This window comes from Geotrypetes seraphini, chromosome 14, assembly GCF_902459505.1.
Source record: "Geotrypetes seraphini chromosome 14, aGeoSer1.1, whole genome shotgun sequence".
Taxonomy (NCBI): domain Eukaryota; kingdom Metazoa; phylum Chordata; class Amphibia; order Gymnophiona; family Dermophiidae; genus Geotrypetes; species Geotrypetes seraphini.
The window spans coordinates 39,917,330-39,938,772 of record NC_047097.1 but is presented as its reverse complement, the minus strand read 5'-3'; the positions used below and the strand labels follow the sequence as shown (position 1 = coordinate 39,938,772).

Here is a 21,443-nt window from a genome sequence, read left to right as displayed (position 1 = left end):
ACGACTAATTCTAAGCCAGCCCACATCCCGCCCAACTCCCACCCTCGACACTCCTCCTGAAACGCCCCGTTTAGGTTTGGTCGTTCAGGGGCCTAGATCGTTCAGGGGCCTAGATCGTTTAGAAATACGGCCAAAACCTGTTTTTATTATCGGCACTTGGATGTATTTGGACAATGTTCGTCCAAGTGCCGACTTAGGCCAGTTTTTGGACGTTTTTCTCTTTCGATTATGAGCCCCTTAAAATCCTTGGTAAATCCCACTGCATAAAATTATGCATGTGGTAAATAATACATGTTAATGCACATTAGTACATTCTAAAGTAGTGGCACACTTTAGTGAATTTAACCCCGACAGACCTATTTTGGGGCAGTACCTCAAAATCACTATTCCATTCTGTAACATGTATTATTGTTTACATCAGTTCCACGTCAAATTAGTTCAAAGTCCAAACATGTCTTTATTAATAATAGAGAAATTTATATTGTGGATCAACTCAAATATTGAATAAATTAGAAAAAGAAATTCACAAATGGGTCTATATTCAGTCTGCAGCAATCAGTGTTTCTGTTTTATTTTTTCCTTTATTTATGTTTCAGGAACAGGACGTTGAGAATGCTTTCTGTGCTCTGGCTTAAGGACTGCTTCTGATCCCTGAGTTAATTGCATTTTGTTCTTTGGCTGACCCCTGTTGCAGGCTTTGAACGCTGAAACATGTCTCATGTTGGGTCAATAAAGACATGTCCAGGCCAATAAAGACAAGTCATTGTTCACTGAGGCCCTATATGCTTTTTTTTTTTTTATATAACAGAAAAAAAACCCCAAGCATAAAACAAGAACATTTTCAAAGAATTACAAAGCAAAACTAATAATTCCAAAGCCCACATCATGAGAATTGCACGGAAATTTCAAAGCAAAACCAATAAGAAATAAGATATAAAATATATCAAATATTGCTGCTATCATTTTACCCTAATTCTGTTTCCAAAAACCTACTAAGTTCCATCAGTTTCTAATTTCTGACTCTTATCTTGTAAGAATTTCCCTAAATAACCTGGATCAAAATAAACATATTGTACATTCTGATAAGTAATTAGGCATTTATAAGGAAATTTCAAGAAGAAGGAGGCTCCTAAGGCTAGCATTCTAGATTTTAAAACTAAAAATTTTCTTCTTTTCAACTGAGTGGCCTTTGTCACATCAGGAAAGATTTGTAATTTCAGAAGAAGGCCGGAGCAATCGCGAGGCCTGCCACAAAAGGAGGGGCCTCCCGGATCAGGACGAATAGAAGCGTAGGGGGGAGTGGAAGGAAAGAAGGTGCAGAGAAGCCAAACGGAGGGAAACGGGGGTGGGGCAAAGCGAGTGGCAGGATTCTTTAAATCAGCCAGGGCAGCCATTTTTTCAGCGATGTAAGAATTAACTTGCATGTTGGTAATAATTACTGTATTGCTTATTGTTATGTAATATTCATCTAAGGAAACACAAAATAGTAATTTTCAGTCCTGTGACTACAGTATTTGCCAAAATTGCAGGACTTCACCAATTAAATAAAACAATAAATGTTTGTAAATGTCTCTGCTTAAGTGCCAAAACATTAATAGATGTTTAGTGAAAGAAGTGCTCAGTACCATAAAATTTTTTGAGACCGTGAACAAGCAAATTGATAGTGGAATGCCGGTGGACATAATATATTTGGACTTCCAGAAGGCATTCGACAAAGTTCCGCATGAAAGACTTCTCAGGAAACTACAATGCCATGGAATAGAGGGAGATATACACAGGTGGATAGGCAAATGGCTGGAAAACAGGAAGCAGAGAGTGGGCATAAATGGGAAGTTCTCAGACTGGGAGAAAGTGACTAGTGGTGTGCCCCAGGGCTCGGTACTTGGGCCGATCCTATTTAACATTTATATAAATGACCTTGAAGACGGAATATCCAGTGAGATCATTAAGTTTGCAGACGACACAAAGCTATGCCGGACAATCAGAACGCAGAAAGATAGCGAAGAACTCCAGAGCGACTTGTATCAGTTAGAGAAATGGGCAGAGCAATGGCAGATGAAATTCAACGTGGAGAAATGCAAAGTAATGCATTTAGGCAGTAAGAATAAGGAACACGAGTATAGAATGTCAGGAGCAACTCTGGGTAAGAGCGAACAAGAAAGGGACCTGGGTGTACTGATAGATAGGACCCTGAAGCCGTCGGCACAATGCGCGGCAGCGGCAAAGAAAGCGAACAGAATGTTAGGAATGATAAAGAAAGGAATCATGAGCAGATCGGAGAAAGTCATAATGCCGCTTTATAGAGCAATGGTCAGACCACACTTGGAATACTGTGTCCAACATTGGTCTCCCAAACTAAAGAGGGATATAAAACTGCTGGAGAGGGTGCAGAGACGAGCAACGAAGCTAATAAGAGGTATGGAGAACTTGGAATATGAGGAACGACTCAAGAAACTAGGACTGTTCTCCCTTGAGAAGAGGAGGCTGCGAGGGGACATGATAGAGACGTTCAAAATACTGAAAGACATCGATAAAATAGAGCAGAAAAACAAATTATTTACACTGTCCAACGTGACACGGACAAGAGGACATGGTTTAAAGCTAAGGGGGGACAAGTCCAGGACAAATGTCAGGAGGTTCTGCTTTACGCAGCGAGTGGTGAACGCCTGGAATGCTCTTCCACAGGAGGTTATTAAGGAATCCACTGTGCTAGGATTCAAAGGCAAATTAGATGCACATCTCCTTATGAGAGGCATAGAGGGATATGGGTGGTAAAACTACATCAGGTGTATACCTGACTGGGCCTCCGCGTGTGCGGATCGCCGGACTCGATGGACCATGGGTCTGATCCGGAGATGGCAGTTCTTATGTTCTTATGTTCTTATGTAAGTACTAGAAACCATCATCACACTTAATATGTTCCCCTCCACTGTGATATTATTGAAATACAGTCACTTATCTGAAAAAAATCAGATGATAGTGCAGTCAATGTCCATGTTGTTCACATTATTCATGTTCCTGGATTCTTGGCTCCTTAACTATATTCAGTTCTTAAAATTGTCCTCCATTTCACTTTCCTTAATGGCTTAACATATTTATTTTTTTGCTTAATTGGTAAAGTACTGCAATTTTGGCAATTACTCAATGAAGAAAGATAGATGTTAAAGAGAGAAGGGGATAGTGGCCAGGTTTTCAGGATATCCACAATGAATATGCATGAGAGAGAGATTTGCATACCAAGAAGGCAGTGCAGGCAAATCTCTCTCATGCATAGTCATTGTGGATATCTTGAAAACCTGGACTGCCAGTAGATCTTGAGGACCGGACTTGGGATTAGGGTAATATCCTGTGGAGTTTCATCGAATAAAGCCAGTAGAAAATCTGGATGAGTCACAAGTGTAGGAACAAAAATAGTAGAGTTCAGTAGAGGCTGTTGAATATTCAGTTCGTTTGCGTTTGTACCCCTCACTAAGAAATGGGAACTATCATGGAAGACCCATCCTCAGGAAGCATTAAAGAGGTCATAGGAGGTGAAGGATTAGGGGACCCCCAGAACCTAGAGAAGCACCAAAAGATGCTCCCATGGGAACTACTGGAGTAGAAATTTTCTGTAAATCTTTATCCATGGGGCCAACCAAGTTTTCCTTCTGAGGAGTTACAACTTTTTTAACTTTCCAATTCTTTTCCATCTCTCTCTCTGTGTGTATATATATATATATATATATATATATATATATATACTAGTGTTTAAGCCCGTTACATTAACGGGTGCTAGAATATATGGCTGTCTGTTTTTATTTATGTCTCTCTCCCTGCTCCTGTCTCTTTCTTCCTTTCTTTCTGTCTCTCTCCCTCCTGCAATTTTTCTCTCTCTCTCCCTGGCACCCTTTGTCTGTCTGTCTTTCTTTCTGTCTCTCCCACCCCCCATTCCCTTCTCTCCCCTCCCCCCCACTTTCCTTTGCAGAAGCAGCAGTGATATTTCCCTTCCCCTCCAGATCCCTGTGAAGTAGTAGTAGCAGCATTTTCCCCCACCTACCCCCCATTCCCTTCTCTTCCCCCCCCACCACTTTCCTTTGCAGAAGCAGCAGCGGTATTTCCCTTCCCCTCCAGGTCCCTCTGAAGCAGTAGCAGTATTTTCTCCCACCCCCCATTCCCTTCTCTCCCCCCCCCACTTTCATTTGCAGAAGCAGCAGTGATATTTCCCTTCCCCTCCAGGTCCCTGCTGAAGCAATAGAAGCATTTTCCCCCCACCCCCCATTCCCTTCTCTTACCGTGAGCTGCCCTGCTCCGTTCGGCCCCTCCCCTTCCCTTCTTGCGTGCTGAAGGTTCTCTGCTGCGGCTGAAGGTTTTTTTTCGGTGGCTCTTCTCACGATCCCCGTGGTGGCTGATCCTCCTGTTCAAAGCGGCCTGCTGAGGTTCGTGGCCGGCTGTAACGAACCTCGCAGGCCGCTCTCCAACTCGGTAGCATGTTCCCTCTGACGCGATCGCGTCAGAGGGAACGTGCTACCATGTGGAGAGCGGCCTGCGAGGTTCGTTACAGCCGGCCGCGAACCTCAGCAGGCTGCTTTGAACAGGAGCGGTAGCGGTTGTTGCGGGAAGGGGGGAGTCGGCGACGTGCAGGCCGCTGTGAACAGGAGCGGCAGCGGCGGCAGGACCATGAGCCCTCCTCCCGCCATCCGCCGCCAGCGCCGCTCCTGTCGCCCGATGCACCTAACTGGCACATACGCCTCAAGTCGCGGCCTCGGACGGACACAGCACACATGAGGTCCCCACAGGAGATGAGGCACCGCTGCTAACAGCCAAGGTAGGTGCTGGGAAGAAGGCTGGGGACTCACGCATGCGCACTCCTCGACCACAGACCTACAGCGCACGGAACACGCAAATAGGAGTGCGCATGCGCGAGTTAGCCTTTTATTATATAGGATACACACACACACATATATATATATATATATATATATATATATATATATATATATATATAAAATCGGATGTATCTGTGTGTGTGTATATATGTATGTATGTTCCAGCATAACTCTGAAACGCATGGAGAGATTGCAACCAAACTTGGTATAGATATCACTTACTATCTTGTAAAAAATACTGTGTAAGTGGGAAGGGGGTGACACGTACAAATTATCGAAAACGACAGATAGTAGTGTCTAATCCATAGTTTCAGGCTCGCTGAGATGAATACTGGCACTCCCAATGCCGTTTAAGTCCAATTTCAGCCCCATACAGAGGGCATAATTGCTGTTAAATGAAGATGTCCACGAAATAAACAATCAAATACTTCCCATTTTACCAGGCGTAATCACTGAATACAAGTCTATCGATACCGGAAGATTGGGATAAATAAATATCTGGTCAACACCGGGTAATCAGCTAGTATGTTATAAAGCACATTACTCACAGTATAGGTTGTTTCTGAATCTCTGGCTTAATGATCTCCTTTGGGCTCTGGAGGGGTTCCAGATGGGCCTGTCCCTTAGATTATATCCCTTTGGGCCATGCCCCTGCATCTGCATGCCCACTTTGCTGAGTGCATTTTTATGCTGGTCCCATCGGTCTCAAAAATGACATCAACAAAGCCCTCACGCTGTTGTCCAACTCAGTGCCCATCTGCTCCTCCTCCAAGATAGGCAGCTGTCTTTCACCAATTCTACCATCAATAACAATAAATGCGTTCTTATGCTAAGCCCAAAAATGAGATCACTGGGGCACTCATGCTCTTGTCCAGCTCAACGCCTGTCTGCTCTTCCAATTTCCCAGTGTTTCTTTAAATTCTGACTTCCTCTGGCTAATTTATTGCATTGTGTTTCTTTATTATTCACCTTACACAAAGTGAAGTACAAATTAATAAACATAATAAATGTCATTACAACATAAAACCATTCAAAAGTACAATCTAAAAAAACATAAGACCATAAAACGGTTAATAGCAATTAAACATCAATATTCATAGCATGTCTTCACATAGCCACAAACGTAGTCCCTCATTCTTCACCCATATTTCATTTTACAAGACAGATAACTTTTCAGCAAATCTTTAAAATGTTTTCAAATTTTGACTCGGTTGTTCAGTGTCAAGCCATATCTGGTGACTTGCAGTAAATATTTGAATCTTTGGCATCACCTGGATGTTATGCAGGTATGGGTAATATTGAGTGCTAACCAGGCAAAGTTGTGACTGCCTTTTGAGCAGTCCTACATACCTGGTTAGCTAGGTGAGCACCAGTACTGAATATGTTTATTAAAAACTTGATAAATCACTACGGTTTATCAGATCTAGGCGGTTTACAATTATAAAACATAATTAAAAGAAGGAAAAGAACTCCATATTTAAAAAGAAAAGACTTGTCCACTCAATCAAGATAAAATCATTCAAACAATTGTGCTATCTCCCAGAAAGTTCTCATGAATATCATTGTGCTCACATAACTCCCTAGCCCCCCTCCCACAACTCTGCCTAACCCATAGCAGTCACCGGATTTTCATCAGCCATAAGTTCCTGTACATTGTGATTTAACCAGACAGAAGCCTATTCTGAATAATCAGGAGCTGAATGGCTGAGGCCCTGATTCTATAAACAATTGTCAATCATCCACTAGGCGCTGTTTATAGAATCACACCTAGAGGCACCTAAGTGGTCTTGAATCCTTAGATGTACTGCCATTTAAGTCAGGGTTTTCTTGGCCTAAATGAGTACACCTAAGTTAGGGTATTTAAGTCAAACCACATCCCAAATCCACTCCAAATCCATCTCTAACCACACGTACTTGCTGGTAAGCACCTTGGTATAGATGTCTACCTCAAAGAAGTAGGCACCTACCAGCTAATTCTTTTTTTTTTTTTAATAGCTTTTATGGTGTTTCCAATTAACGGTGCCGATTAATCCAATTAAAAAAAATTAAGTCAGGCACCTAGATCAACTTGGTGTGCTGATCTAGGCACCTAACTTCAGGTGCCATTTATAAAATCTAGGCCTGAGTGGCTATCAACATGTTTAGTGCCACTGACTATTCAAATAGCAGCACTGAATTCTATATTCTTTATTATTATTTAGGTATTTATATACCACCTATTAGGTTATCTAAGCAGTTTACAATCAGGTACTCAAGCATTTTCCCTATCTGTCCCGGTGGGCTCACAATCTATCTAATGTACGTGGAGCAATGGAGGATTGAGTGACTTGTCCAGGGTCACAAGGAGCAGCACGGGATTTGAATTCACAGCCTCAGGGTGGTGGGGCTGTAGCTCTAACCACGTCACCACTCCTTCCTCCCTTCCTATATGCTAGAATTTGCATTTAGAAAGAAATGCTGGCTACAAGATTAGATTATGACCTAGTGGATTTTTACCCTAAGGAAACATTGTTAGGAAAATATGTCAAGTAGTTTACATACCTTTTCAAGGAAAATAGATGGAACCTCTTAAGTAACTGTAGATAGGTTACTGTGGCATAAAATTTTGACTATAGTACAGTTGATAAAGATAACTCTAAGAGAGGAAAGCGAATATACTTACATCCTCTGATTCAAAGACATGGCAGATCATCTTGTACTGTTTTTTCCCCTCTTGGGTACCAGGTGTTGTTTCAATACAGTCTTGGGATGCTGACCTTGGCATCCGTCGCCTTGCCATTAAAACAACAATGTTTCCAATGTCAGCAATATATGAGATTGTGCGTAGAGCATGATCCATCATGGCCTCCTAAGCAGAAACCAAAAATAGCAAACATACGGTTCTCAGAGACTTCTGCAATACATTAGGAACTCTATATCTCCAAAAGCATAACTACATAGATTGTGTTAGAAAATTGTCCTTCTTCAAGTAGCTAAATCACTTGTGCACTTCATAGGTAAGTAGATTTAGCAATGCAATGGTGAGAAAAATTCACTTCTGGCAACAAATAACAACTAATGTTAAAAGTTAAACATGGCGTCTTGTGAATAAAAGAGTATCTACTCCTATACACTCTTTGGCTGGAACTTTGTTGGTCCACTCTTACTGATTGTCTATGTAGAGGTTTCTTTCCTTCCTTTTTTGGTTTGGATTTCTTTTAACCTTCAGAGTAAGCAAGAGGCATGAAATTGCTTTTTCATATACAGTATATACATGCTGGCAAAATATTCAGCCTGCAGTGGTCAGCGTTTTTTTAAATGTTGTCTGCTGCAGGCAGATTTAGTCCTAAATATTCAATACCAAATAATGTCCAGGCACTGACATTAAATATCCTGGACTTAATAAAAAATCAGAAAGCTGCAGGGGGGCAGTGAGAGATGCTAGACTGTTAAGGGAGAGGGATGGAAGAAAATGAGAGAGAGAGAGAGAGATGCCAGACCACAGGGAGGGGGGAGGGGTGGGGCAGGGACAGAGACAGAGACAGGAAGCATGAAGTAGGATGTAGGGTCCTAATATGTGAAAGGAGGACACTTAATGCATGTGACTTGGCTTGTTTGACTGCTCTTGAGCTGTTAAATCTCTTTCTAGGTAAATCTCTTATAGAATTCATTAGTTTTAATGAGAACACCGTCTTATGCTAAAAATTCACCTTACATAAATTATCTACTATCTTTGAACAGCCATGCAGCTTGTTATTTACAATACCTGGGTGTCTGCATTTAAAACTTTAATCCTTTGGGTAGAGATGAAAAGGTCCACTTCTGTTAAGGTCTGAGAATCACCTTCAGAACTCTAAAAGTAAGATATTTCACCATAAAATTACTTTTTAAAATGACAGCAATAGTGTTTTAGGTAAGAATACAGTGTCAACATATAGAAGCCTTATAGAATATCCCATGACGTGTGTATATGCTGTTCCTAGGCCTGAGAACCCTTTGAGTAATGCAGGCCTACTTTAGGCCAGAAATAAAAAGGATATTCTGTGACCCCACTGCTCCGAAAACCTGCTTATAACAAATACCCAAGAACAAAGTTAAACCTGCCCCACAAAAGACGTAAATTTATGCATGTATACCACAGCGTTGCCTCTGCTCCATCCAAACACCATGTGAACCACCATAAAGGGGAAAAATATCCACAAGGAAAGAGCAGCAAAATCAACAGTGGATAAAAAATAGTGCCTGGATGAATGCAGGAAGATTTAAAAACACCATAGAATTTTATTGAAAATCATAAGTCTGTATGGACAAAAATCATCAGCATATGATTGTACAGAGGACCCAATCAACAGTATAATTGTTGTGTAGAGGACCCGACACGGTCCGTGTTTTGGCACTAGGCCTTCTTCAGGAGTCCATGTTGCTTGAATTTGAAAAAATGCAATGTAGAGGGCATAATTTGAGGATATGGGGAGGAAGACTTAGGAGCAATGTTAGGGAATTCTTCTTCACGGAAAGGGTGGTGGATGCCTGGAATGCCCTCCCGAGGGAAGTGGTGAAGAAAACGGTGATGGAATTCAAAAAAGCGTGGGATAAAAATAGAGGATCTCTAATTAGAAAATGAAGTAAGTAAAGTAAAGAACTAAGGCCAGTATTGGACAGACCTGCATGGTCTGTGTTCCATATATGGTGATTCAGTGTAGGATGGGCTGGGGTAGGCATTAATGTGAACTCCATTAATATGGAACAGGAGAATGTTACTGGCTAGACTTTACGGTAGATGTCCTGCAAACAACAGGATGGTTGGATAGGCTGGAGTGAGCTTGGATGGCAACATCAGCATTTGAAACCTACGACCACATCTGGAGTACTGTGTCCAATATTGGTCGCCATACCTAAAGAAGGACATGGAAATACTTGAGAGGGTTCAGAGAAGAGCGACAAAAATGATAAAAGGTATGGAAAACCTTTCATACGCAGAGAGGCTAGAAAGGCTGGGGCTCTTCACCCTGGAGAAGCGAAGACTCAGAGGAGACATGATAGAGACTTACAAGAACATGAAGGGCATAGAGAAGGTGGAAAGGGACAGATTCTTCAGCCTAGTGGTACCTACAAGAACAAGGGGGCACTCGGAGAAATTAAAAGGGGACAGGTTTAGAACAAATGCTAGGAAATTTTTCTTCACTCAGAGGGTGGTGGACACCTGGAATGCACTTACGGAGGATGTGATAGGACAGAGTACATTAAGGGGATTCAAAGAGGGATTGGACAAGTTCCTAAAGGATACAGGGATTGAGGGATATAGATAGAGGTAGAGATAGGATCATGAAAGGGTATAGATAGAAGAAAAATGGGGATTAAAGGGTTTTAGACAAAGGATCTCTTACAGGTCATGGACCTGATGGGCCGCTGCGGGAGCGGACTGCTGGGCGCGATGGACCCCTGGTCTGACCCGGCAGAGGCAACTTTTTATGTTCTTATGACAATACCAGACTTTACAGTCTACGGCCCAGAAATATCAAAGAAAAGACAAATTAATCTAATCATGTATTTTTTAAAATAAGTATAACTTATGGGCAGACTGGATGGACCGTTCAAGTCTTTAATTGCTGTCATTTATATGTTACTATTTAAAAATGAGGCAAATCAGTACAACTCAATGTAATATTGTTAACTGTGAATGCCAAACAACTTGAGCAAAGTAAATGTTGGTCGTGTGTATAATTGCTTAAAAAACTTTTATACACACAGCGCCCAACTCCATCGGATGCCTCATAGGACCCCACTGGACCCCCCAGAAGCCCACCAGATGTCTCCATAGTTTGAGGGGTGTGTCAGAGGGCAGGGAGTAGGTGTTCCCAAACTAATCAGTTAGCACAGTTACATAAGCACATGGATAGTGAGTTAGCTTTTACCACCTACAAAATGGGTGACAGTATTCTATAAGCGATGCATATCCATACCTAACTTTTAGGTGCCAGTTTACATGGTTGCCAAACAACTGCTAGGCATCCTTTATAGAATCATGCCTTGTGACCTAATTTACCAGCACCTATTTCGCATGCCTTGCAATATCTAAGTTTACCACTAAGATATTTACCAATATCTTAGTGGTAAATATCTAAGTTAGTGGTAAATATCTAAGTTTAGTGGTAAATATCTAAATATCTAAGTTAGTGGTAAATATCTAAGTTTACCACTTAGATATTTACCAATATCTAAGTTTACCACTAAGTTTACCATAAGTTTCTCTGCCCCTAACCATGCCTTCTTTTCAGGCAGGCACTGTTAGGTATCAGAGGACACATCGACTTAAGCGTTGCTAGGTGCTTTTCGGATATCTGTGTGTAACTCTAATTATCAATTAAAATATATTTTTCAAGTGGTGTGGTCATTTACCATGCCGTTTAACCAATTAAAAAAAAAAATTAAGTTATGCACGGATTTAGGTAAGGCATCACTACGAATCTGTGATTAGGACGCTTAACCTAGGCACCATGTATAGAATATGGCCCTATGTGCAAACACAGTAAGTTTTCAAAATGGCCGTGCACTAATAGCAACATTAGCACATGAAAAGCACCAACAGCCTCAATGAAATGGGACTAGCCTTTATTGACCCAACACGAGATATATTTCAGTGCATATGGCACATGTTGGGTCAATAAAGACTAGTTCAATTTCACTGAGACTCTTGGTGCTCTTCTTTGGCTAATAATTGATGTGCTTTGACCCTCTCTGTGTTCTTGGTTTCAACATTAGCACATGGTCATTAACACATAAAATACAAAACAGCCACTTTTACTACTGTGATGAAAATGGCCTTAGTGAATGGGAAAGACTCACATAAAAGCACACCAAAGCCACTTTTTACTGCGGATTTGTAAAAGGGTCCCATAGTTAGCATGACATCTCATCTTCATCTTTGCTTCTTACAGAGCCAATATTACAGTCAGCAACTCAGGCTCTCCCTTTCTGTCCTATTAACAAGCCACTAAAGTTAGTGATGCTTTGGTACAAAAATCAAAACAAAAACAAGTGGGAAAAACATGTAGAACATGGTTCATACAATTCTTTCTAGCCCTTCTTCATAAGTGTGTGTGTGTTGGATATGGAGGAGAAGATGGTGGTGTGTGTGTGTGTATTGGATATGGGAGAGATGATGGTGTAAAGTGGAGTGGGAAGCTGGGAGGAGAAAGTGGTAATAGGGTTAGTGGTAGCAGGGTAGGGGGTATATAAATGGCACCTTAACTTAGGTGTTGGTAAGCACCCTACTGACACCTAAGTTAAGAGGGAAATGCCATTTAAAAGCCGACTTAGCGCCTAATGTCATTGTGGGTGTGGCTAATGCCAGAATGGGTGTTAGGCACTGGTAGGCCCTTCCGGATGTGCGATTCATGTCAAAGGTAAGCGTCGGAAATGTAGGCCTTGAAAACCCTGGCCTATATTTCCGGTGCCTACCTTTGCCACAGGTTCGATTCTCTACATGACGCTGTCGCATGATTGACACACAATTGGCAGCCGCTTTTAAGACAGCCGCTGACAACGGCACTGTTTAGAGAATCTTGCCCCCACAGAATAACGAGTCACTCAATTGATCTTTGAGTGAGGGAAATTCCACATAACACAGCACAGCAGCTAAATATGGAAGAAAAATATATTAGGTTTATTGCTCCATCAGATACATAATTAAATTATAATGTGTCATGTTATCTTTTTTTTTTTTTTAACTTGATTCTGATTTTTTTTAAAAACACAACACGTTTACATACCGCTTTTTTCTTGATTTTTGCTGCCTTTTGCATCCTCTGCATAGGACAGTAACAGAGAATAAACATATAAATAAGAAACAAAATATAGAATATACAGTGTTAATCTTTTGATTAAAATTCCAGTTTGTCAAAAACATGACCTACAGATAGGACACTGCAATACTAGAGTCAGTAAAATATAATTCTACATAATAAAACCAAAAGAGTAGACTTTATGTTACTTATACCACGCCAGTTTCATTTAGAGGTTTTATTTATTTATTTTATAATATAATCATTATATAAGAAATTGTCATCTATTGCCTGGTTTATCAAGTTTCACTGTCCCTTATGGAAGAAATCCTTTGATAAGTGAGGCTCTGTGTATCTGAGATTAGAACTGTACTGAAGTTTACAATTTAGTAAATACTAAAAATTGCCATTGCCTAAAATATAATAATAATAATTATTATTATTATTTATTTATATGCCGCCATACCGGGGAGGTTCTAAGCAGCTCACAGCATAAAAAAACCAATACATACATAAATTTTCTATAAAAATCTCAATAAAATACAATAAAAGGCAGTACATACATTTCAATAAAATTGATCAGAATAAAAAGTACAAACATTTCAAAAAAATTGATCAAGATGAAAATGTAAGTAGATGAGCCCATATGTAGCTTAATGTAAAAAACATTTCATAGTAAATTAAACTACAGTACTGCTAATGAAGACCAAGTTGTTTCATCCATTCTGCTCATCTGAGATTCAACCACTTTGGGTAGAACTACATACAGTATTACATTCCCTTATCCAACCCAACACTGGTTCACCCTTCCACAAGTTTTCTATCTTTCCTCTCAACCTTCCTCCCACCACTGCCCTCCATAGCTTTCCCAAGCATTCCCAAAATCTGTCACATTGATGGCCTCTGCCACCTTTGCTAATAGGACTCTTCATGACATCTCATTTTCATCTTTGCTTCTTACAGAACCAATATTGCAGTTGGCAACTCAGGCTCTCCCTTTCTGTCCTATTAACAAGCCATTAAAGTTAGTGATGCTTTGGTACAAAAATCAAAACAAAAACAAGTGGGAAAAACATGTAGAACATGGTTCATACAATTCTTTCTAGCCCTTCTTCATAAGTGTGTGTGTGTTGGATATGGGGGAGATGATGGTGGTGTGTGTGTGTGTATTGGATATGGGAGAGATGATGATGTAAAGTGGAGTGGGAAGCTGGGAGCAGAAAGGGATAATAGGGTAGTTAGTGGTAGCAGGGTGGGGGGTATAGCAGGACTTGGGATTGTTGGGGGTCTGAAGATGAGGATGAGGTGAAGGGTAGAGGTTATAAGACAGGGAGTAGTTGGGGTGGGAAGTGTTGGTAGTATAGAGGGTATTGTTTATGTATTGTAGTTGGTATAGAGGGTATTGTGTATTTGTGGTAGGTGTTGTGTGTATTGTGGCAATTCTAGCGACATCCCCGACTTGCCAAAGGGGAATTATCAAGGTAAACCGGGATCAAAGGGGTTTAGAGCCCATCAGAATAGTTTCCCCGATGAGCAGAATAACAGGGCTGCCTATCCTAGGTCCAGTTCCTAAAGTCTGGATCGTTGGCAAGCAAGCACAACACAGGACAAAGGGAAAATACACACAAACAGGCAGGGAAGCCAATTTGTCCCTGTTCAGAAAAAACAGCAGGTTTTTTTTCCTGACTGCAATCTGCAGTCTCACCAAAGGGGGAGACAGAGAGAGTACCTGCCCATTCCTATTCCTTTCAGGTGTAGGCAGGACTCTCTCCTATTTAAACCTGACCCCGAGAGCAGTGCAGGAACCAGCAACCGGGAAGAAGCAGCACCTTTGTTATTGCCAAAGAGAAGCAGAGTGGGACCTAGAGAACTGCCTCTCAGTAACCACCAGCCCGCAAGAAGCCAGGATGTGAAGATGTTAGAGGTACCTGAAACTGGGAACCTGTCTGAGGGTGATACATTCTCCTTAGAAGAAGGGCTGGGTGAGGCCATGGAGCTGGCATAAACCTCTCAGTCAGGGCTGAAGATAGTTCTGCTGCTGGGTGCATTATGGTTTGATACTGCTCTTCTCAAATAACCAGACTGAATAGGAGCCTCAAAAAAAGGCCAGGCACAGGTGAGCTACATCCCTGTAGCACCACTGGGAAACTGAACTGAATGTTTGTTTGGAGACATGTGCTAGCTTATTTATTTATTTATTCAGTTTTCTATACCGTTCTCCCAAGGGAGCTCAGAACGGTTTACATTTATTTATTCAGGTACTCGAGCATTTTTCCCTGTCTGTCCCAGCGGGCTCACAATCTACCTGGGGCAATGGAGGGATTAAGTGACTTGCCCAGAGTCACAAGGAGCAGCTTGGGTTTGAACCTGCAACCCCAGGGTGCTGAGGCTGTAGCTTTAACCACTGTGCCACATACTATTAGAAACCTCTGGGAGTTATGCCAGGAGGTAAACTTTAGACCTGGTAAAGGACTGTGGAAATTAAATGTGGAGACTACTGGACCAGTGCCACAAGCAAAATCTTTAATATTCTGTTTTGCCTTTTTGCCTTTGAATGTTTGGGGTTTTTTTCTCTGTATTAAAGAGAAAACTACCAAGTAAAACCTTTTTCCTTTCAAAGCTGGATAAGGTTCTTACTTACCTGGTGTAATGAAAATATTGCCTAAAATCTTAAGCAATAACCAGACTTATGCACTTAAGTAACTATTGTTTTTTCTTTGCCTTTTATTTTGAGAGAAAAAAAACCCCCGAAAGACCTCACAAACTGGAAACCGGGCGTGGCCCAACAGTCAACTGCCAGTACTACGGTCGGTGGCCATCTTGAAACCTGATAAATTCTGAGTAATATCTCACTAGTGAGGAGTGGACCATCATCAGTTGTTTTTTCCGTTGATATTGTTTATGGGCTTTGCTCAATATGATGTACCTTGTGCAATTACTCTGCAAAAGACTTCTATAATAAACTTTTGAACCAAACCTCTTTTGGTGTTTTTGTATCTGTGTGCCTTGGTGTGTCTGGGTTATCCATAAGAAGGAGTGCTCCAGGGTTCAAACCAGCACCCCCTGTAGGGCTTCTGCCTCATTGCAGAAGCATGCCTAGTTCCTTTTTATTTTACTGCCACCTGGTGGAGGGCCGCTATAGAGCTAGGGCGGACCCTGGCCAGTTACAGTATGTGTCAGTGGATGTTTAGTGGGTTGTGTATATGTGGTTGGTGTACAGGGGTATTGGTTTGGCAGTGGGTAAGGTGTGACTGGAGATGTAAAGAAAAAGGGAGAAACAGTTTTAAAGGAAGAAACCCTGCTATGTTTCACTGTATCCAAGTTTCTCTGTTGCAGAAGATGGAACTGCTTCTCCCACAGAAATCAGAAATGCACTGAGCCAATTTTATTTATCAGGAGCCTCCCCCCCCCAGTTCGATGTTGTGTCTTTTCACCATTTCCTCCCATTCCAAATTTGGTCCTACTCCATAAAACTTTGGGAACTTATTTTGCCTCCGGACAGGTAGACATTCTTGATCCTTTTTTTATACAATTTTTTCAAGCACATTGGATTGTAAAGAATTACAACATCCAGCCTCCTCATGCTCATAGAAGCTTGGGTTTTAGTCATGATCTCTACACATTTATCATGAACAATTTCTTGGTATCCTAAGATGATCATACCATTGCTCTTTAGGGTTGTAACTGCTTCTTCAATCTAAAGTATGCCCCTTTCATTAGCAGAGGCAGTATTATAAAAACATTAATAAACTACATGATATAGCTCACTAGGAGTTCAGACACAATTTCAAATGGTATAAGACATTACAATGTGTGTTGAGGGAACAACAATCTGAAGGATATGGGATAAACACTTCATTATCCAGATATGATTTAGGTCCATTACACAGCTGTACAAACTGACTGTGATGTACATTTCACTCAAAGGTGACTTGGCGGTGACCTTATAACACACCCCATATTTGGCGCTAATGATGATTCAACTCAAGAAATTAAATTTTTTTATCCTGCACTCTTCTGGTAGTTCATATATGCTCATGTTTTAATCAGGGGCATAACCACAGGGGGCCTTAGGAGTTTTTCACACACGTACACACACGCTTTGGGCTCAATCCCCTTTCAAAATTGCAGCATCAGATGTCTGGCTGGTGGGGATGCTCAGGTCCTACCAATCAAAGAGATTCTCTGTTGGAGTCCCTGCCTAGGCAGTAGAAATCATCAGGATGCTCCAGCTGCTGCTGATGGCACTTCCACATATGCTCAGTTCATTCGTATTGACCCATGGATTCTTGGTCCTGAGAACCATATCCTAAAACCTTTTAATCCTGTGAAACCGGTGAAAAATGTCTGGAAAAAGTGGAGTGCAAATGAGGTTGTGAAACAATTCACTGAGACCTGTCTCAAGCAAGCAGCCTATCCAACCATTGGAAAATGGCTACTGTAGGAAGCAAGTAGTAGTGCTGTCACAAACCTACAGTGGCCCATATGGGCCCCACTTGATGGTCTTGCAAAGTAGAATCTTTCTTCAGCTGGTTTTAATAACTACTGATGCAAAATGCTATGTAATGTTGTCTCTAGTAATTGGCTTGTCAGAATATATCCAGGCCAATGTCCAAAAAGCAGTCATTTGGATTGCTGCATCTCTTATCTGGATAAGTGCCACTCACTAGGATATTCAAAGAAATTATTGCCATAATGTGTGGGGAGCTGGGAGCTTGTCCTAGCATTTCCTCAAGGGAGGGAAATCAGAACGGGGTGACACCCAATACATTTCTGTTGCTTGATGAAGGTTAACGGCACTAGCCAACATTCAAGCTGGTGCCCAGTTACCTCAGTGGCTAATGTTAGGATGACCACTAACTAGTTAAGTACTTGCTCCTCCCAGGCTCTGCCCACAGACCAACCCAGCACTAATCAGACAGTACAGGGGTGGTTAATGGTGATTTTCAGCGGCACTGATACCGCTTTGATAACCTTTGGGCTTGCAGGTGGTATATAATAAATAAATAAAATTAATAAATGTAGCTAAAAATATGTACATTGTGAAATGGATAGTTTTAGCCATTTTGGAATGGGGTGATGTACAAGCAGTCCCCGAGTTACAGACACCTGACTTAAGTATGATTTCACAGAGCAGTATTTCCAGTGGCATAGACTTACGCTTCTGTTGCAGATTCAGGAATGATGCATGGCCACATTAAGAACAGAGTGTGGTTGTGCATGCTATACGTTAGAGGGAACACTGGTAGGGACAGCTGGCCCTTTTGTCAGATGGGAGCAGAGGTAAGCAGCAAAAATCTTAAAATCTACAAGTTCTGAGTTACATACAAATCCAATTTAAGAACAGCTTTAAAAACACAACTGCCTGTATAGACAATTACCAAAGCCTAACTCTCCCCATAAAAGAGAGGAAGGTCTCATTGTAAAATAGTTTAATAGTCACCATTTAAGTTTAAATAAAAAGGATGGAAAAAGCCCAGAGCATTGTAAAGGAGTCACAGATACTAGTCATCGGCATAAAAAAGTACCCTTTAGTATATTTTTTAAAATTTTTACAAATATTTTATAGATTATAAATTCCAACAACTAATTTTGTGTTAATGGCAATGCAAAATTTTCATTAAAGCAAAAATACTGTATTTATCTTATAGAAGTTCAAATTCCAAACAGTCCCACTTCATGAAAAGGCTCTGAGATCCTCAACTCATCTGGTGGTGACTTAAACTATTTTATAGTGAAACCTTCCTCTCTTTTATGGGGAAAGTTAGGCTTTGGTAATTGTACTATAATACTACTCACTTATTCCTTTGGTTAGTGGGATTTTTTTTTTTGCTGTAGAGCAGACATGTCAAAATCTGGCCCATGGTATAATAAAATTTGGCCCACACAAAGGAATCCAACGAAAACTGCAGTATCACCAGCCAAAGCAAAAACAAAAACCAGATGCAGACAATGTTTATTATACCAAATATTTTATGCAGTTGAAAATACCACCTTATAACAAACCAAGGGACCTGACACGGTCCATGTTTCGGAAAACACTCCTTCCTCAGAGGTCCATGGTTGCCAAGATATATAGTAAACTGCAATAAAAGGTATAAAACAGCCGTCTGTATGGCATCCTTCTCCACTTAGAATGTGCGACGCAAAACTAATAAAACATAAGCAAAATTTGGCCTGCCAGACAAATATAAAATTTAACTTAAGTTGGCCTGCCGGCAGACAGATACAAGCCCCCATAACAAGCCCTGCAATTTTTCTTCTCGGGTATCCCGCCACCTCTAATGCAACATCTTTCCCTTAGCTGCAACACGCCCCCTCTGATATCATTTCCTGTTTCCAGCAGGGTGGGACGTGGCCGAGGGAAAATTGCGGAGCCGGTCACAAGCGCCTTGCAAATAAGTTTGAAGGTGGGACAGGGCTGGCGAGTTTGGAGCATGAGGGAAAGATTCCGTAGCATAGCTGGAAGGGCTGGACTTGAGAGAGGTACCGCTACCAGGTAGCGGGATGCGTACGTGTTTTTGAGTGTGTCTTCTGCATTGCTTCTTGCTGCACTTTGAGACTTAAGGCCGGTTTTGACCTCATTGATGTCCCCATGTCAAGATTGTTTGAGAGCTTCTTGGAGGATAAGCGCAGGACTGCGGACGGGGAGCAGAGGGAGAAACATGCTGGACAAGGGAGAAGTTCCTGATTGCCAATCGCAGGTGAAGAAGAGTGCTTGGATGTGGGAGAATGTGAGGGTAATCGAATACAATACGTGTGAACTAAGACCTAAAAGAGAGAGGAAAAGTCTTTGTTATTTATTTTGTCTGCTTCACAGAGTCAGCGGGGGGGGGGGGGGGGGGGGGGGGTTTTGGAGAGGTTGTAACCCTGTACTTCTATTAAGACTAAGGGGTTCTTTTATTAAGGTGCGCATTTAGAACGCACTAAATCGGTTAGCGTAACTTAATAAATGGACTCCTAAGTATCTTAATTAAAAAATTTGGCCTGCGACTTAGCCTTAGAGCAAGTGTGATGTATAGACATCCAATTTACACAGGTAAACTGCTGGGATAAACGGCTTTCAAAATTCTCATCATAATCTTTATTTTCTTGCAGTTTGGTTATTTTTTTCATAACTCTTTTATTACCCTTTTAATCTAGAAATCTTTCAGTTCAGAATATATTGCTTCTGTCCTCAGCGCCCGTTTCTGAGCAGGAAGAGCGGCTTACTGCACTGATGTCTGTTCTAATCCTCACAACATCCATATCATTCTCTGCAGCAAAGCTTTTCATTTAAGCTTTTAAGTTTTTAATATGCTGAATACAGGAAGCTGAAAGTCTCTAGATTCCAGCAAGTCACAGAAAAGACAATGGCCAATAAAAATAATCCAGAGGCAAAGAGATTTCAAAGAATACAGAACTGTGGCTCTGGCAGAATATTGGCTTCACAATGGAAAAGCACACAACAGAACAACTATTTCAAAGCTACATATCCAGAATGCTGCTACTGCTTCAATGGTTTTTTAAAATGCCCTTGGGGTGGAAGGAGCGGAAGGTTTTAATTTGACTCATGACAAACGAAAGGATAATCTGTGGAGGAGAATAGATACTTTTACAACAAAATGCACTTTAGTAACAGCTAGAGGAAGATTCTCAAAACTTTAACGCCATCGCTAAACTGTTTACCGACAGTTTAGCCTGTACGCATTTTAGAAGTGGCGGATTAGCAGTTTCTGACAATGACGTGTAAATGGGCTCTTCAACACTGAAATGAGCCCTCTGGTGGATTCTTTAAAAATGCTGAGTCATTTTCTAAAAGTGGCATCAGCTTTTTGTGACAAAAATAAGCGACTAGTCCAGGGGTGTCAGAGACTTCTAGAAAGCCTGTGTTGTGATGCAGCGGGAGAGATGCCCATTCTCTCTCCCACTGCATCACAACACCCCTCCCCTGCAGTGGCAGTGAACACCCCCCCCCCCAGAATGGTGGTGACCCCTCCCGCCCCCCGCAGCGGGAGAGATGCCCACTCTTCCTGCTACCAAGACACCTGCTGCCTATCAGCCGTGTGCACCGCCTGCAGCGGGAGATATGCACACTCTCCCCATTGCAAAGTGACCTCCCCCGCCTCCAACACTCCCTTCCCTGCCTCCAATGCCCTCTCCCCCTTAGCTCAACATAGATGCACGGAGGGCGCGGACTCCCTCCTCCCAGCTGGCATTCGCCTAAAAATGGGACTTCCCCTCCCCACTGCATCTTGGGATACACCGGGGAGGGGCCTGAGGCTCTGATTGGCCCAAATTGTATAAGGCTCCTCCCATGGGCGGGGCCTTATACAACCTGGGCCAATCAAAGCCTCAGGCCCCTCCCCAGATGCACCGTGAAGGGGCCTAAGGCTCTGACTGGCCTGAATGCCTAAGACCCCTACTATGGGGCGTCCGGGCCAATCAAAGCCTTAGGCCCATTCAATGTACTTCAGAGGAGGGGCCTAAGGCTCTGATTTGCCCAGATAGGTAGCTGGATAAAGCAGGAATTCTCACTCGAGTCATCTGGTTTTCAAGATATGCAAAATGAATATGCTTGACATAGCTTTGCATACATTGGAGGCAGGGCATGCAAATTTAACTCATGCATAGTCACTGAGGATATGCTGAAAACCTGACTCCTGGACTGTATCCTGTAGACTGGGTTGAGAGCCCCTGGAATAAAGTAACTCCCAGCTCCGCCCATGCCCCATTCTTGAACTCCCATTACTACTCGGATAGTGCCGAGGCCATCTAAGAACATAAGAACATAAGTAGTCGCCTCCGCCGGGGCAGACCAGAGGTCCATCCCGCC

General features: G+C 41.9%; 1 protein-coding gene across 4 annotated transcripts in view; it reads right to left on the bottom strand.

Annotated features, from left to right (window-relative positions):
- Positions 1–21,443, bottom strand: part of APBA2 (amyloid beta precursor protein binding family A member 2) — a 339,269-nt gene that overhangs the window by 52,007 nt on the left and 265,819 nt on the right. For 3 of the 4 annotated variants that reach the window (XM_033920561.1, XM_033920559.1, XM_033920560.1), the window contains exons 6-8: positions 12,617–12,652; positions 8,611–8,697; positions 7,528–7,713 (exon numbers count right to left, since the gene is read on the bottom strand). In XM_033920561.1, the coding sequence (XP_033776452.1) occupies positions 7,528–7,713; positions 8,611–8,697; positions 12,617–12,652 (309 nt within the window). The remainder of the gene's footprint in view (positions 1–7,527; positions 7,714–8,610; positions 8,698–12,616; positions 12,653–21,443) is intronic. The other variant, XM_033920562.1, reaches the window with a different exon arrangement.